Source organism: Phasianus colchicus, chromosome 6 (assembly GCF_987193195.1).
Source record: "Phasianus colchicus chromosome 6, bPhaCol1.hap1.1, whole genome shotgun sequence".
Taxonomy (NCBI): domain Eukaryota; kingdom Metazoa; phylum Chordata; class Aves; order Galliformes; family Phasianidae; genus Phasianus; species Phasianus colchicus.
Window position 1 is genome coordinate 51,441,126 of NC_143441.1, and position 14,766 is coordinate 51,455,891.

The 14,766-nt window shown below is 47.7% G+C and overlaps 3 protein-coding genes across 10 annotated transcripts in view; 2 read left to right on the forward strand and 1 right to left on the reverse strand.

Moving 5' to 3' along the window:
* Positions 1-273: 273 nt before the first annotated feature.
* ACKR2 (atypical chemokine receptor 2) lies at positions 274-7,028 on the reverse strand. Of its 4 annotated transcripts, none has more exons than XM_090143267.1 (4): positions 6,952-7,028; positions 3,677-3,850; positions 3,087-3,135; positions 274-1,651 (listed from the first exon to the last, which is right to left on the reverse strand). In XM_090143267.1, exons 2-4 carry the CDS (start codon positions 3,707-3,709, stop codon positions 531-533), a joined length of 1,203 nt encoding a protein of 400 aa, XP_089999393.1. In that variant the 5' UTR covers positions 3,710-3,850; positions 6,952-7,028; the 3' UTR covers positions 274-530. The 4 variants fall into 4 exon arrangements, with proteins under 4 accessions (XP_089999393.1, XP_089999395.1, XP_089999394.1 ...); XM_090143269.1 differs by lacking the exon at positions 6,952-7,028 and adding an exon at positions 6,551-6,933; XM_090143268.1 differs by lacking the exon at positions 6,952-7,028 and adding an exon at positions 4,001-4,396.
* Positions 7,029-7,070: 42 nt separating this feature from the next.
* On the forward strand, positions 7,071-12,078 carry HIGD1A (HIG1 hypoxia inducible domain family member 1A). 4 transcript variants are annotated; one of them, XM_031607900.2, is made up of 4 exons: positions 7,071-7,180; positions 8,445-8,552; positions 10,181-10,315; positions 10,971-12,078. In XM_031607900.2, the coding sequence occupies exons 2-4, from the start codon at positions 8,450-8,452 to the stop codon at positions 11,018-11,020; spliced, it is 288 nt and encodes a 95-aa protein (XP_031463760.1). In that variant the 5' UTR covers positions 7,071-7,180; positions 8,445-8,449; the 3' UTR covers positions 11,021-12,078. The 4 variants fall into 4 exon arrangements, with proteins under 4 accessions (XP_031463760.1, XP_031463761.1, XP_031463762.1 ...); XM_031607901.2 differs by having other exon boundaries at positions 7,080-7,196; XM_031607902.2 differs by having other exon boundaries at positions 7,165-7,300.
* A 259-nt stretch (positions 12,079-12,337) lies between these two features.
* CCDC13 (coiled-coil domain containing 13) overlaps positions 12,338-14,766 on the forward strand; it is a 29,679-nt gene continuing 27,250 nt past the window's right edge. The window contains exons 1-3 of one of the 2 annotated variants that reach the window (XM_031607896.2): positions 12,364-12,480; positions 13,324-13,402; positions 13,509-13,732. In XM_031607896.2, coding sequence (XP_031463756.2) covers positions 13,515-13,732 — 218 coding nt within the window. In that variant the 5' untranslated portion in view covers positions 12,364-12,480; positions 13,324-13,402; positions 13,509-13,514. Of the gene's footprint in view, positions 12,481-13,323; positions 13,403-13,508; positions 13,733-14,766 lie in introns of both variants that reach the window. The other variant, XM_031607897.2, reaches the window with a different exon arrangement.

Consider the following 14,766-nt stretch of genomic DNA (forward strand, 5'->3'; position numbering starts at 1 on the left):
TTTGCTCTGAAGGCATAAACTTTATTTGCACAGTTCTAGCCAACTCACATGCTGAATTGATTTCTAGGCTGGAAAAAGCCCAGCTGAAGTTCAAAAGCATTTGAGGTGAACAGTACCTTTTAAAAAAGGTCAGCAAACCAGTAACCTTGAACTGTAAAACCACATCAGTTATAAGGATTGGCTAATAGCTATCCATGCTCTTCAGCTTAAGGCCATGCTGCCACTCTGTGGAGAGGTTAAACTGATGTCTGTTAATGATGGTCTCCATTGAGCTTTTTCTTTCTTTTTTTTTTTTTTTTTCCTCTCTCACTGATAGTTACTCGTCTGAATTCTGGTGCTGTGATGATCAAACTGATCTCAAACCAAGGATGCATCCATTGGGTAGACACAGTGTCCTGCTCAGTACACTTCAGTGTGGTTCAGACCCACTTAAAAGTGCCTGTTCTTCCTGTTTTTTCTCCTGGTAGGCTAAGGGGTGAGCCTGGCTGAGCACATTGCCCTGGCACGTGGCAAAAGCCAGCAAGAATTTATCATGTGTTGGTGATGCTCAACATTTCCATCTGAGTGGTGTATCTGCTGCAAGAGCAGCTTGTCTCTGAGGGCTGGATATCAAAGGTGCCCTTCCTACAGAAAGCCTGAGGGATCTTCTGTAAGTACAACCTGAATCGTTTCTTCACAAAAGCGTAGAGCACAGGGTTGAGGCAGCAGTGGACAAAGGACAAGCTCTCTGTGATCTGCATGGCATAGTCCAGTTGCCTACTCCTCTCACAGCTCTGGATCAAACCAACGTATTGCAGGGAGTGAAGGATGAGGACAATGTTGTAAGGGAACCACAGGATAAAGAAGACAGCCACCAGAGTAAAGACGAAGCGAAGTGCTCTCCTCAAGCCGGGCACCCGAGACGTGGTGAGGACACACATGCTGCGGGAATAGCAGAACACCATGAAGAAGAAAGGCAAAAGGAAACCTAGGATGTTTTGAATGACCTGAAAGACAACTTTCCAAAATAAGTGTTTCTGGCCGTAATCATGCGTGCATATGATGGTTTTGTTGTGCATTTCCTTTGTGCTGCTGAAGAGGGCATCGGGAATGGAGAGGAGTATGGAGAGGACCCACAACACCAACAAGACGAGGAAGGACTTCTTCCGTGTCACAGAGCTGTGAGGAGAGTAAGCATGAACTATCTGCAGATACATGTCCAGACTCATGCAGCTCACAAAAAAGATACCACTGTAAAAATTCATGATGTACATGGCATTTAAGACATGGCACAACAGATCCCAGGTCACCCACTGAGAAATGAACAGGGCCCATAAAGGAAGGGTTAGCAGCAAGAGAAAATCCGAAACCACGAGGTTCAGCAGATACACCTCTGTCATCTTCTTTTTCTTCCTGACATACACGAGGACAGTAAATAGAAGAACGTTCCCAGTGAACCCAACTAGGAAAACCATGGTGTAAAAAACTGGTAAGAATGCCTTGCCAAAGGAGACCACCTCTTCTTTGGTGCAAAGGCCATAAAGCATGTAGTCTTCCTCATTCAGGTACTCGTAGGGGTAGTCACTTGAATTGGCAGTGTAATCTTGGCCATTCAGCAAGGCTGTAGCTGTTGCTGTTGCCAGCTTTGAAGCTGTATAGGGCAAGTGGCTGCCTAGGAGCAAAAGACAAGAGAAGGGGATCACCAGGGCATTTCAAAATGTCACTCCAATTGTAGGAAAAGCAAATGTGGAATGTTTTCTTCAGTTTTTAGGTTTAAATCCATGCCACATGTCCTGCACTCTTTGGCCTTTGCCTACAGCATGAAGACAGCCATAGACACTAACATTTAAAATCATACTTTAGGTTTCCTTGCTCCCATGCACGAAAAGCATGGTCTCCTCTGAGCTGATTCACCACTTCCCTCTGACACCACTGCAAACTTTTGAGGAAGCTTCTACCCTAAATTATGTGAAGTCCAGCACCACACCCAGCTTGTACTGCTCTGTGTTCACCATGATTGCTACCGAGAAAGTGGTATAGAATCACAGAACCATTCAGGTTGGGAAAGACCACTAAGATCACCCAGTTCAGCCACAACCTACCCCCACCATGCCCACTGACCGTGTCCCTCAGTGCCATATCTATCCTTTCCCAGGGACTGGGACTCCATCACCTCTCTGGGCAGCCTGTGCTGGTGCATTACCACTCTTTCTGAGAAGAAATTTTTCCTAATATCCAAACTGACATCCTGCTTTTCAGCATAGCAGAACCTGCCACCAGCAAATTTAGCTTGGTAGGGCTGCTCTCAGAAGCAAAATAGCAAAAAGTAACTGCTCCTGGCACAACACTGTACCCTGTTTGTGTCAGTTTTAGGAATCAAAGCATGAGACAAGAGGTAGGTTGAAGCCCCTGCCCAAGGCTATGCATTAGAGTTGCTACTCCTGTGCCTGAGGACTGCACATTGGTTCCAACAGCTACAGACCAGACTTCAGGAAATGGTCAATAATTGAGAGAACTTCCTAATTTCACAGTCTGATTCTCAACAAACTCCAACCACGAGAGCATCACGAGGAAGTCATCATCCAAACGGGGCAATATCGGTTACTGAAAAGATGAAATCTCCTATGGTGTGAGATAAATCTGCCTGAGCCACCTCCCATTGGTACCATGAAGGTCAGTGTGGGTTTTAAGAATCAAGACTCCAGGCTCTAACAGCAAACAAAGGCTGTCACAGAAGTCAGACTGACTGTAGATGTCCCCACCACCCCTGGGGCACACATCATGGCCAAACCTGCCCTCATTTCCTCTGAGACCCATTCTTTTAGCAATCCCAAAGCAGTTCCCTGCCTGCAGCCTCTCCTGTCTTGCTCTCCTCAACTGAATTGCCAAGTGAAGAGAAAATGAAGCTGCTGTTCCCAGGATAAGCTGTGCTAACCCTAACCCTATGCATGACCAAGATTCCCAAAGGCAGCCAGGACCATAACCAGGCCTTCCTCATGGAAAGGCCTGAAGCAGGAGTCCCTGCACCTCAGAGCACCCAAGGCTTAGAGCAGGGTGCTGAAGATCCCTGCAGTGCAGAGTTGCAAGAGGTGAAGCTACGGACATACCTGTTGTGATCCCGTGTCTGACACTGCTGAAGGGTCCACCCCAGGCTGGCTGAAAAGGAGAGAAAGTTCAGCATGGGCAGAGCTGTGATGTTTTCCTGCTGTCTCACCTTGCCTTTGTGAGCACCAGATGGCAGCCAGATGAATGCACAGCATAACAGCACCAAATAAAATTTTCTGGGAATGAGCTTTTTTTTCCCTGCTTCATGTTTTGCAGGAAACTCATCTGCTGCTGAATGCATTCTGGACTACATGAGCATGGGAAGAAGCCAAAGTTTTCCACCCACTCTGACATCCAGTGAGACTTCCAAACAGCTCCAGCACTCCCTGCACCCACACTGGGGCAGCCACCCCACACCCCTACTTCTGGGGCTTTTTCAGCTCTCTGAAATGCTGCTTCTCCCCTGGCTGTGTCATTCTTCCTCCATACACCACCGGCACAGACATTCACACTATATCCCATGTTCCAGAGTAAAGAAGCAATTAATCCTCCCAAGAAATACGTAGGCTGAGCTCTGAAATGAACCCCAGCCCAAAGAAAGCTCTCCAGGTTTTTCCATTATCTACAAGCACAAAAGAGAAAACACACTTACAAGAGCCGCTGCTCCACGGTAGGCTGTTCCCATTGTGCCAGAAGTTTGACTCAGGCTTCTAGGAACGAACCTCTCATAGTGGTGCAAGAGGAAACGTGAACTCAGCGTGACTGCCCTGCCTTTATTTTGCCTTTCCTGGAGTCACTGCAGCGCTGACACCACCCCTGAAAAAAGCTGAAATAGGATTTGTAAGTTGAGTTGAGAGAGACTGGGCTTGCTTGCTTAGAGGTAACTGGCCTCTTTTGCCTGTCTTCTCTTTGTTTTACAACGTGTTTGTCCCCATCCATCCACGATCCCTGTCTTCTTTACCCCTCTCCTCCTTACCTTTCATTTCTTTTTCCCTGTTGTCCTTGGGTTTGCTACATCACAATCACAGATGTGGCAGCACGCTCCTTCTAATTTAGTTTTTTTTTTGTAAAAGCTTTAATTATTGGGAACAACCACTGTAGTCCAAGACCTACTCAGTCCTGTCACTCAACCACATCCCGTATTTCCATGTCTACATGTTCTTAAATACCTCCAGAGATGGGGATTGTGTGGAAAAAAAATCAACACAGCTTTTGGGGAGTGAAATCTCAAGAACTGAGGTATGAACTGGATGTCCTGGAGTCCCTGGAGAAACTCAAGGTCAGGGGATAGGGATGTGATGGAGCTGTGGGTGTCCCTGTTCCCTGCAGGGGAGTTGGACCTCGTAGCCTTTAAGGGCCCCTTCCAACTCAACCGACTCTGTAATTCTATGATTCTATTTCATGTCAATGTTCTTAAACAATGGAAGAGTAGCAAAGACCACAGAATGGGCAGAAACCTCCAATAAATGAATAAATAAAAGCCTCACAGCAAGGAACCTCCATGGTTCAGGTCCTTCTTGGCACTCTGTGGGTGACAGGGACATCGGTGTTGCCACCACTGCACGGGTTCAAACCAACCCCAAAGCACAGCGGAATGGAAACAGCATCTCACAGAAGAAACCAACCAACAGGAAACCCAGCGCTGACTGCTGGAAAGTGTCAGGAAGCCATCCTTCAGTGAGATGTCAAATATCACTGCTTAGGTGCTGGAGTTGGCTCCAGCCTGGTCCCCGTGTTCTCCTTGCTGTTGCTGTGGTACTTTGAGACACATTTTGTTGGTTACTTCCTTGTCCACTATTCCAAAATGTCTTTTGCACCAAAAATATGGGTGTTACTGATTTAAAACACTCTTCAGGGAAAATCTATGCATCTCTCAGCCCACATCTCAGCTCCTCCAGGCTCTGCCCTTGCATCAAACCTGCATTTCCCTACAGCGCCCATGCAGGACCAAACACTGCTTGTTTCTGCTGCCTGGATAAGACTCGGGTTTCCAAAGGGAACCAAACCAGCCATTTAGCTGGTCAATTACAGCAATTAGCTGCCTCACAGACCCATGCAAGCCCTTGAGCATGTCTGGGCAATGTACATTAGCAGGGAGCAAAAAGCAGAAGCTTTGATGGGGCTGCTCCAGGTGACAGGAGCTTCGTTAGCCCAGCAATGAAAACGAAGTGAGTTTGGGTTTATAATTGAGTTTCTACCCTTGAGCACAGAGCTCAGAGCTGTAGGGAATTAAATGTGTCTGTAACTGCCATGGCCAAGAGCAGCCCTCGCTGTCATTTATTACCAGATTTTAACTCCATTTGGGAGCTGGTAATTGCAGATTCCTTTTTTTTCTTCCTTTTATACTCTGCAGAACCTTAATGGCTTTGGCAATTAATGTAACCAGATTATCAATAATGGAAAGCGCATTTAGGGACGTTCAGTAGCATGAAAAAAGAAAAAAAAAAGGTTAGCAGAACTGCTTGTTTTTTGCTGCCTGGAAAAGCAGGACTCTGCTCTTTCTGGGGCCTCAGCCTGCAGAAATGGGGTGGGGAGCTGCACAAAGTACTTTTCTATGCTGTTTTTTTTTTGGCAAGTTGCCTCCAAGTTCAGGAGAAGGTTTTAGGCATCTTCAGGATACTGGGGGGGTGGGGGGGGGGGGTGGGAAGGAGGGAGAGGAAGTTGTTTGAGTTCCAGGCACTGCTTCCATAATCAGGAACAATTTCTATGCTGTCTTTAGGCTTTAAAATCCCTGTCCCACTGTAAGGAGGGGGCAAACTGAGCTCAAATTTAGAAAATAAAAATAAATAAAAGGTAAAAAGGCAAAAATCAGGTGGAGGAAAAGCAGGGTCCTGCCATCCACTAGAGAACTTCCATTTGACGTTGAATGTGTGTTTATATCAACATAATTTTTGAAGTAAAAAGCCAACAAGCTGCTGAAAAACTATGTTCTGTTTTGCTTCCTGAAAACAGCAGCTTAAAAACCCACTCTTGGGAATGCAATAATGTGCTGAGTTCATCCCCCAAATCCCTATGGTTTTGCAAATACTGTTTGTTCTTAGTGATGCAGTAAATATTAAGGGAAAAAAAATAATAATGACAATATAATCTACAGCTGAGCACAGGCACTGCTTTCTGGCCCTGCTGAAGTCCTGGGACAGGCAGGGTAATGACAGCACTGATGGCATCAGCTTCCCTGCCCCACATCTCAGGCCTCTCTGAGATCACATAAGGCTGCTCCTGACCCCATGGCCACATCCCTTCCTTTCACAGGGGGATGTATGGGTTCCGTATGGGTTTCACTGCCTGTTAAGTTCTTTACAGAGAGAGTGGTGAGGTGCTGGAACAGCTGCCCAGAGAGGTCGTGGAATGCCCTGTCCCTGGAGGTGTTCAAGGTCAGATTGCATGGGGCCCTGGGCAGCCTGGTCTGGTATTAAATATGGAGATTGGTGGCCCTGCATGCGGCAGGGGGGTTGGAGATCCATGATCCTTCAGGCCACTTCCAACCCTGGCCATTCTGTGATTCAGGGTTTCCAGCACCCAGTACCTGTGCAGCCCCACGGTGTAATCCAGACACCCCTGCCCACCACGTCCCTCGGGCTGACACCTCTTCTTTGTGTATCAATGCTGTGACCCCCCTCACTGTTTGATTTTGCCCTAAAAAAGCAAAATCCTCCCTGCCCCCTTTCTCCATTCAGTGTTGGGCACAGGAAGCAGGATTCCCTCAACCCCTTTGTTATCGAAGTGAATGTAATGCAAGAAGACCGAGCAGAAGGGCTCAGCTACAATCAGAATAGTGCAGAAGGGACGGCACTGAACAGCGCTCGGGATGGATGGGTTCACAAGGGACCACGCCGCCCATCCTGCAGGCACTGCTGATGGGGGGGGAGGGGCGGGGCTCCCACCGTAACTCAGCCCCGAGCCGAGTGACGTCACGCCCTGCCTCACCTCCTAGTCCATATAAGGACTTCACTCCATATAAGGAACAAAGGCTCCGCCCCGTTAAGCGGCGCTCAGGATTGGCTGGCGGCGGGCGCGAGGGGTTCTGGGAGCTGTAGTTCTCAGGCGGGGCGAGGCTGCCAGCCAATAAGCGCGGGGGGCGGGGCCTGGTGCCGCAGACGCCGGCCGGTGTCGGGAGCCGAGCGCGGAGTGGCGACTTCAGTGCGCGCTGTGCGGTGTGAGCGGGGCGTCGGGTGCGGGGCTGCGGGTCGTTTTCCGGCCTGTCTCTTTCCTATCTGTTTTCCGGTTCGCCTCCTCTGTGTCGAAGCCGTTCTCGCGGGCAGCCTTGCAGGCCTCGGTGTGTCCTAGGTGTCGGGCAAGGTCAGGGCGGGTCGGGGCGCTGGGTGCTCCCCGCGGCTCGGTTGGCGTTCCACGGGCGTGAGGTTCCTGGTCCCGCGGGGGAAGGGCGGAGCGCAGCTCGGCAGGGCCGTGGGAGCGGTTTGAGCGCTTATTGTAAAGAGCTCTGGGGTGAAATGGGTGTGCAGGAAATGCTGCTCGGCCCGGGCGTGCTGCCTCTTCCGAGGTGTGCTCCGGCAGGTCCCTGGCCTGCCCTTAGCATAGCTCCGCGGTGGGGTTCCGGGGAGGTTGAGTTGTGTTTCGTATTGAGCGTGTTGGGGCAGCGCTGGATTGATGCCGGTAGAGATCCTTCCTGAGCTGGCCGTGGTAGCAGGAATGGCCGCTGATTGTTGAGTGATGCTTGCAGTGGGAGGTGAACGAGGAGTACGGCGTGGTGTGGGATCAACCAGGGGGAGTTCTGGTGGTGATCTCCCTAGTTAGGGGTAGGCTCAGTGAGTAAAGCTCTTAGAGAGTAAATGCGGTGATGTTTGGTTTTATTTGTTTCTTCTTCCTCTCTGGGGAATCATCTGTGCTGCAATGGAAACTGCTTGTGATGCTGCTGTGTCCACCAAGGGCACGCTCCTACTCTGCTCTCTAGCAAGATGAGCTGCAGCTGTGACAGAGCAGCCACTAAAGGCAGCACTGACCTTCCGCTGCTCTTTCCACCCGTAGCACCTCTGTTGCATTTCCTGGCAGGCAGCAAAAGGGAGGGATGAGTTGAGGGCATGGCAGCTATTAAGGAATCCGCTGGTAAGGAGTGAAGCAGCATGGTGGAGCACTGAGAAGAAATGTGGGCAGAGACCAAAGCTTTCAGCAGCCTCTTGCTGACCGTGGGCCTGTGGGAGTGCTGGGATCTCTCATGGGGTGAAAGATTCAACAGAGTAACAAGTTTCTGCATCAAACTTTTTTTGAAGGGTCTTGCTTCCCAAGGCTTTGCTTGAATTAAATCATCTGTATGCAGCTCCTCAGCTCAGCTTCAGCTCATCTAGCTTGCACTGAACTAAGCTGACCTTCAGTTCTTGTGGAATACACGAGGGACTTTCTTTTTCTGAAAGTTCTCTTTAACTTATTTATAAAATCTCAAGGGAGACTCCTTGTCTTTGCAGGCACCATGTCGTCCGGTCACGAACCTGTTTACCCTGAGTATGAGACTGAAACAAGCCAGACGTCGAAGCTGCTACGGAAATTTAAGGAGACGCCATTTGTACCAATTGGTGAGCTTAAGTTTGGGTGTAGTTACATAGGCTCTCTCTGCATGGGAAATCAATATGGCAAACACAGTCTCATACTGTGAATGGGTAATTGCTTTGATACGACTTCCTCTTTGAAATGACTTCCTCGTGCAGGGTTGTTATGTGGTAACAACAGTGCTGCTCATACCTGCGGTGGTATTTGTTGCTGTGTAAAGAGAGAAATCAATGAGGCCTCTCATCTTAATAATAGCAGACCCAGAACCTCCAAAAAAAAAAAAAAAAAAAAAAAAAAAAAAAAAAAAAAGAAGTGCTTAGGTGATCCTGTGGCAAGGAGCGCACCTAGCAGCTGTTCTAAAGTAGTCACTGGCCATGATGTGATCGCTACAAAGTGACTTTCAGGCTAACAAAATAGCAAACACAAGTATCTAGAATTCATCCCACGCCCTAAAGATTAGATAGTTCCCCTTTGCCATCCTGCAAATGCATGCAAATGCATTTTCCCGCTAGGTTTAGTGGTTCCCCAGTTTGAGGAGACTGGCTGAGTTCTCAGCCTCTGCTGAGCCAATAGAAGAGCCTCGAGGAGATGTTTGTGTGCACCTTGGGAACTTTCCTGTGATTGGGAACCACCTCTAACAGGAGACAGAGTTTGATTTCAAGCTGCCTTAAATGGACGGTGTTCAGGTCAGTTGGGGTGAGCTGTTCCACAACAGCTGATTGCTGCTTCTGGTTTCTGTGGTCACAGGACTTTGCTCAGTAGCTCACTGGAGCAGACTGCGTACTCCATGGGCTGGGTTCCCCCAGGCAGATCAACTCAGCCTCAAACTGTGTCAGAGCTGACTTGCAGGCACTAGAATTCTTAATTTGTATTTAATGAAGCTATTCTGTAAATCATGCACAGAGAGAGGCTGTTAGCTTCTCAGGTGGAACTGGTAATATTCTTGTTCAGGTATCCAAGCTGTCTGGGCTTTTGGCAGTAAAATACACACAATCCTTAAAACTTGGCAGCCTTCCTTGAACTATGTAAATAATCATCCTAAATGTGGACTGAAGTGGTGGGGATTGGAAATGGTTGTGTTCCTTTCTGTATACCAGAAGGAAACGGTACAGCCTGGTTTGTGGGGTTTGTAGGACTAAAATGAAGTGTCCCTGTGAAGAGACCTTGCTGAACCCCTGTCCTGTAGTGTGGGAAAGGAACTTACGACTTGTGTGTCTAGGTGAAAGAAGGCCAAACGTGACAGCACCCAAAATAACATCCTTGGCAGGCAGGTGATACGTTAGGATGCCTCCACGAACCATTAGCACTGAGTGTCTCAGCCAATGCTGAGCTGTTTTCTTGAGCGTGAGCTTCTTTCCAAGAAAGCAAGCAGCACTTGTACTCTCTGAGAAATATTGAAGAAATTCTGACACCTTCAGAATGATCCCTGAGTTTCTGCTGTTATGTTTTAACACCATTGGAAATTGTCATTGTCTTCCCTGCTGACTTGTGACTTAAATGAGGTGGAAAGCAGTGGGAAGGACAGGGACTCGCGCTGTGTGCGGAGAGAGATCAGACAAAAACATGCTTACTTTCAGGATTTCTTGAGGCAGATCAAAGTCACCAAGATGTGGGAGGTAATCCTTACTCACGTGGATGTTTCCCTCCTTTGCAGGGATGGCTGGCTTTGCCGTGGTGGTGGGCTATGGGCTGTACAAACTGAAGCACCGGGGGAACACAAAGATGTCGCTTCACCTGATTCACATGCGTGTGGCAGCGCAGGGTTTTGTTGTAGGAGCAATAACGTGTGGTACGTACTGAGCAGGGTTGTGGACACCTTCTTGCACCTCTTTTTCTGCTGGTAGATGTTGTATTACATGTTGAGTTTTAAACTCCGCTAGCTTTGAGAGTAGAAGTTTTGACTACTTTTACATGTGGGAAGCTTCTGGAGGTATTGAAATCAGAAGCAAAGATAAAAGACTGCCTGCTGTTAATGTTTTCCCATGTAAATATGTTGCTGTTTCTGAACTTAATGCACTGGAAAGCCAGCTTGCATAGACAGTGATATTATTGCCAGGAATTGTCCCTGAATGTACTGAGGGATCTGTACTTCGAGGCCCTATTCAAGTATTTCAGCAGTGTGTGTGTTTTGAATGAGTATCCCACAAAATGCTGCTTGCCTAAACTGTGTTCCCAGAAGGTGCAAGAGCAGAGCTTGACTTTGGCTGCAAAGCAGACTAGAGTTGGCTGGGGCTTTGTGTACAACAAGGAAAATTTCTGTGTACAAAAAAATCTGTAGTGTTCATCATGACTATTTAAAACAAACAAAAACCAACCACACAAACCACAGATGACAGAAAAGGAAGGGAAATGCTATTTCTGTTGCTCAGAATCTCAGAGTTCAGATTTTGAACACTTTGTATACAATCCAGCTTTCTTTTTCTGTGTTTTTTTCTGTCACATAGGTGTGCTGTATTCCATGTTCCGGGAGTACGTGATAAAGCCCAAGGAGTAATAGAAGGATGACCTAAATCTGTCCCGGTGGTGACCTGTGTACTGCATCTATAAACCTCATATCAAGGGGTTCTTGAGGGGAAAAAATATATCGTTTTAGAGAATTGCCCTATATTTTTGTATATGGTACGCTGTTCTGAGGCTGGCAGCCTAAATGACTGCATACTAGGCGAATGGGTATGGCAGTCGGGTTCTCTTTGATTGGCACTATCATACCCTATTTAGGGGATATAGTAAAGCACCCATAGTCTTCCCCTTGGCTGTTTTACTCAGCCCTACAATTGGTGACTTCTCTTGCTGCCATTGCCCAAAATGACAAAGTCTGAGCTAGCTTTGCTAGGCCTCAGTCAGGGTGTAGAGGCTATGTCTGTAAGATAGCACTGTATTTTCATGTCATCTTCTGTCCTGTATATTGCCAGCCTCCAGCTTTGTGATTTAGAAGCTTCCAGTAGCACTGACCACTAAAATAGAGAGATCTATAAACATCTATTTTATTTTTTTATTTAAGGCGTGAGGTTATTTGGTGTGTTTCAGCTATTTAAATGTTATATTTATTCATCATTAATGAAGACACAGGCTCCTTATTTTTACCATAGGCTTTCAGACCCTTGGAGTACTGTATTTTGTAACTTTATTTAGTGTTCTTCTGGCTAATATTTAAATGTAACATTTAAAGTATGTCTGGGTTTGGCATTCTAATGCTTTTGAAGCGTGAGCTAGCTCTGTCTTATGCAGTAAAGTTTTCCCATAGAAATTTTGAGGCATTTGCATCTGAAGAGCCCCTTGAGTGAGGTGTAAAACCTTCATAAACTGACAGTGTGATTTTATGCAGGAACCCCTCCTATCTCTAACAGCAGTCACAAAAATAAATGTCTTGATGAAGTGAGTTGGTTAAAAAAGAAGAAAAAAAAACCTACTTTTCTCTGACTAGCCTACATTCCATCGTGCCAATATGACGTCTAACAAATAAAACAAGGTGTGCACTCTGTGATACGTCGCCGTGGGGAGGAGCGTGTGATGCAATGTGAATAAACAGCTGGGAGCACTGCAGATAACCGATGTTTGTGTGAGGATTTCCTGAGGGGCCGGGCTGGGGAGCGGTGTGCTGAGCCAAGGGGCTGCTGGAAAGCACCTCCAGCTGCTACGGGGCAGGCGGAAATTCCTCCGCTTCGTTTAGCTGTAAATCGCCCTCCTCTTCCCCGGGATGGAGAAATGGTGGCTCCTGTCTCCGCCTCGGGTCGGCGGGAGGCCGAGGGCGCTAAGATGGCGGCCGCGCTGAGGAGAGCGGCGCTCCGCTCGGTGCGCATGCGCGGCCCCGCGCTTTGCTCCGCCTTCCGCGCGTTGTTGCTATGGGAACGGCTTGGGCCGGCGGCGGAGCCGGGAGGCGGAGGGGCTGGGTACAACCGTGCCAACGCGGGCTCTGAGGGCTCCGCCGCCGGCCTCGGGGCTGGGGGAGGCCGGGTAGGTAGGGCCCGGGGGCTCGGAGGGGGTGGGCCGGCGGAGAGAGGCTGAGGGCCCGTCACGGTGCGCAGGGTGAGCTGTGGCACGTCCCAGTCTGGAGGGGTAACGGTGCAGGTTGTAATTCGCCCCCAGCGAGGCTTGGTGCTGAATAAAGTCCCTCAGAGACACGCAGGTGCACTTTGTCCTTCATCAGGCTGCTGGCTGCCTCAGGGTGAGATAGGCCCAGCTAATCGCTGTCTGCAGGGCATGCCTGTGGGAGCTTTAGCCATTGGTTTTGTCAGACCAAAGGTGCACTTGGTGTTAAGCAGGAGGAGGGAGGGCTGGAACGCTCTAGAAAACAGATCGGCTTAATCACTGTGAAACTTGGGTAGGCATTGAAGTGGATAGTAATACTGTTGCTTTAATGTTACCACTCAGTGCTTGGAAAGATGGGGGGAGGTTGTCAGCCATGTTCTTGGTGCCCAAAGGGAGCGTGAAGGTAACAGGGACCATAGAATCCTAGAATGGCCTGGGTTGCAAAGGAGCACAATGCTCATCCAGTTCCAACCCCCTGCTATGTGCAGGTCGCCAACCAGCAGCCCAGGCTGCCCAGAGCCACATCCAGCCTGGCCTTGAATGCCTGCAGGGATGGGGCATCCACAGCCTCCTTGGGCAACCTGTTCCACTGCCTCACCACCCTCTGGGTGAAGAGACTTTCAGTCTCTGTAACGTGGTTGTTACATTAGCTTCAATTCAGCCCCAACTTGCTCTTCTCTAAAGATGTTTGTTTTAAATGGATCTGTTTAAAAAATACTTCTTTCATGTTAGAGAAGATAGACCTGAAGATTTTTTTCTATTTGAAAGGCATTTGTGATGTAAGGCCATTAAAGTGAGGCTGAAGAGCATGGTGACTGAGAGGTGGTGGCAGGGAGACTGTGCAAAGGTCGGTGTGGAAAAACTACAAACCAGCTGTTAGAAGAGGATGTTTTGAATGTGATATTGATCTCTGCTCTCTGTTGCTCTTCATTTTCTTCTTGTGATGCTTTTAGTAAGCAATGGAGTCAGACATAAGTGGGAACGAACATTTTAAAAGCCAGTTTAAAGCTCTTCAGGTACAACAGCAAAGAAGACTACAGAATCTAATGGAGAGGAAGAAGGAAAAGCAGAACAGTCAGAAGGGTAACAATGGCAATGGAAAGGAGACTTTCAACATCCCAACTGATCTAAACTTGTTTGAAACAGAACAACCTGTAATTGAAGATGACAGCAAAAGGTAAAAGTGTAGCAGCATTGCTTCTTCAGGAGATCACCAAAAGTATGTTTAGCATATGATCTTATGAAAGTCACAGTAGAAGAGCACTTTGTCTTCAGTTCAGTTTCCATTATCCTGAGAAGACTCTCACTGTCTCTGGTATGTTTTGCACTGTGATATGCTCTTTATTTTTTCAGCATTTCACAAGTAGAGAGCTGCAGGACAGAGGGGTTAAGGTACCAGCTAGGTACTACCTGACCATCTCCAGACACTCAGAGTGACTGAACTGCTGGTTAGTTCCTGCCTAGCTTTGTAAACGGGTTCTCTACATGACTAATATGTGCACAGACCAATATGTGCAAAGCATCATACAGCTAACGGGTATAAACCAAAGGCCTGCAGCCCAGAGAAGTGTTCCTCCACATCTTTTTCGCATATGACATGATTTTGTAGGTCAAAAGACAGCCATGGGAGATGAAGTATATGTCTAGGAGAGTCTCATAGATAAGGTTGCCTCATGGGTGAGATACTTGACAGGGATACACAAGGTAGGATTTAAAATCATACTAGGGTCAGAGGTTTGGGTCTTATCTCACCCACTGAGGGAGTATCTGGGTTAACAGGATACTACATATTCTACTGTGAATCTTTCTTTATCTTGCATTTGAAGCTGAGTGCACTATTCAATTTACTGGGCCAGATTTGAAATCCCAGCTCAGATCATCCATCTTCCTCCTAGGATGTAGTCAGTGCCTCTTGACACAATTAATTTATTTGTATTTTTATGAACCAGAACAGGTTTGGAGTTGGACAGATCCCAAAGACGTCTACTGTTACTACAGTGTTGGTTCTTCTGTGATTTTCTCCCTATTAAGTGGTGAAGACAGCTTAAAAAATTCCTGCTTCTGCTCACCTCTTGCAGGTCAACTGATACAGCTGTTTTCAGGGCTGTGCTGGAAACTGAATTCAATTTCTGGGACAAGGGTATTTTTATCTCAAGTCATTTCGGTGATCTAGATTATAGCCTTAGCCACACAAACTGTTTTATTGCTGCC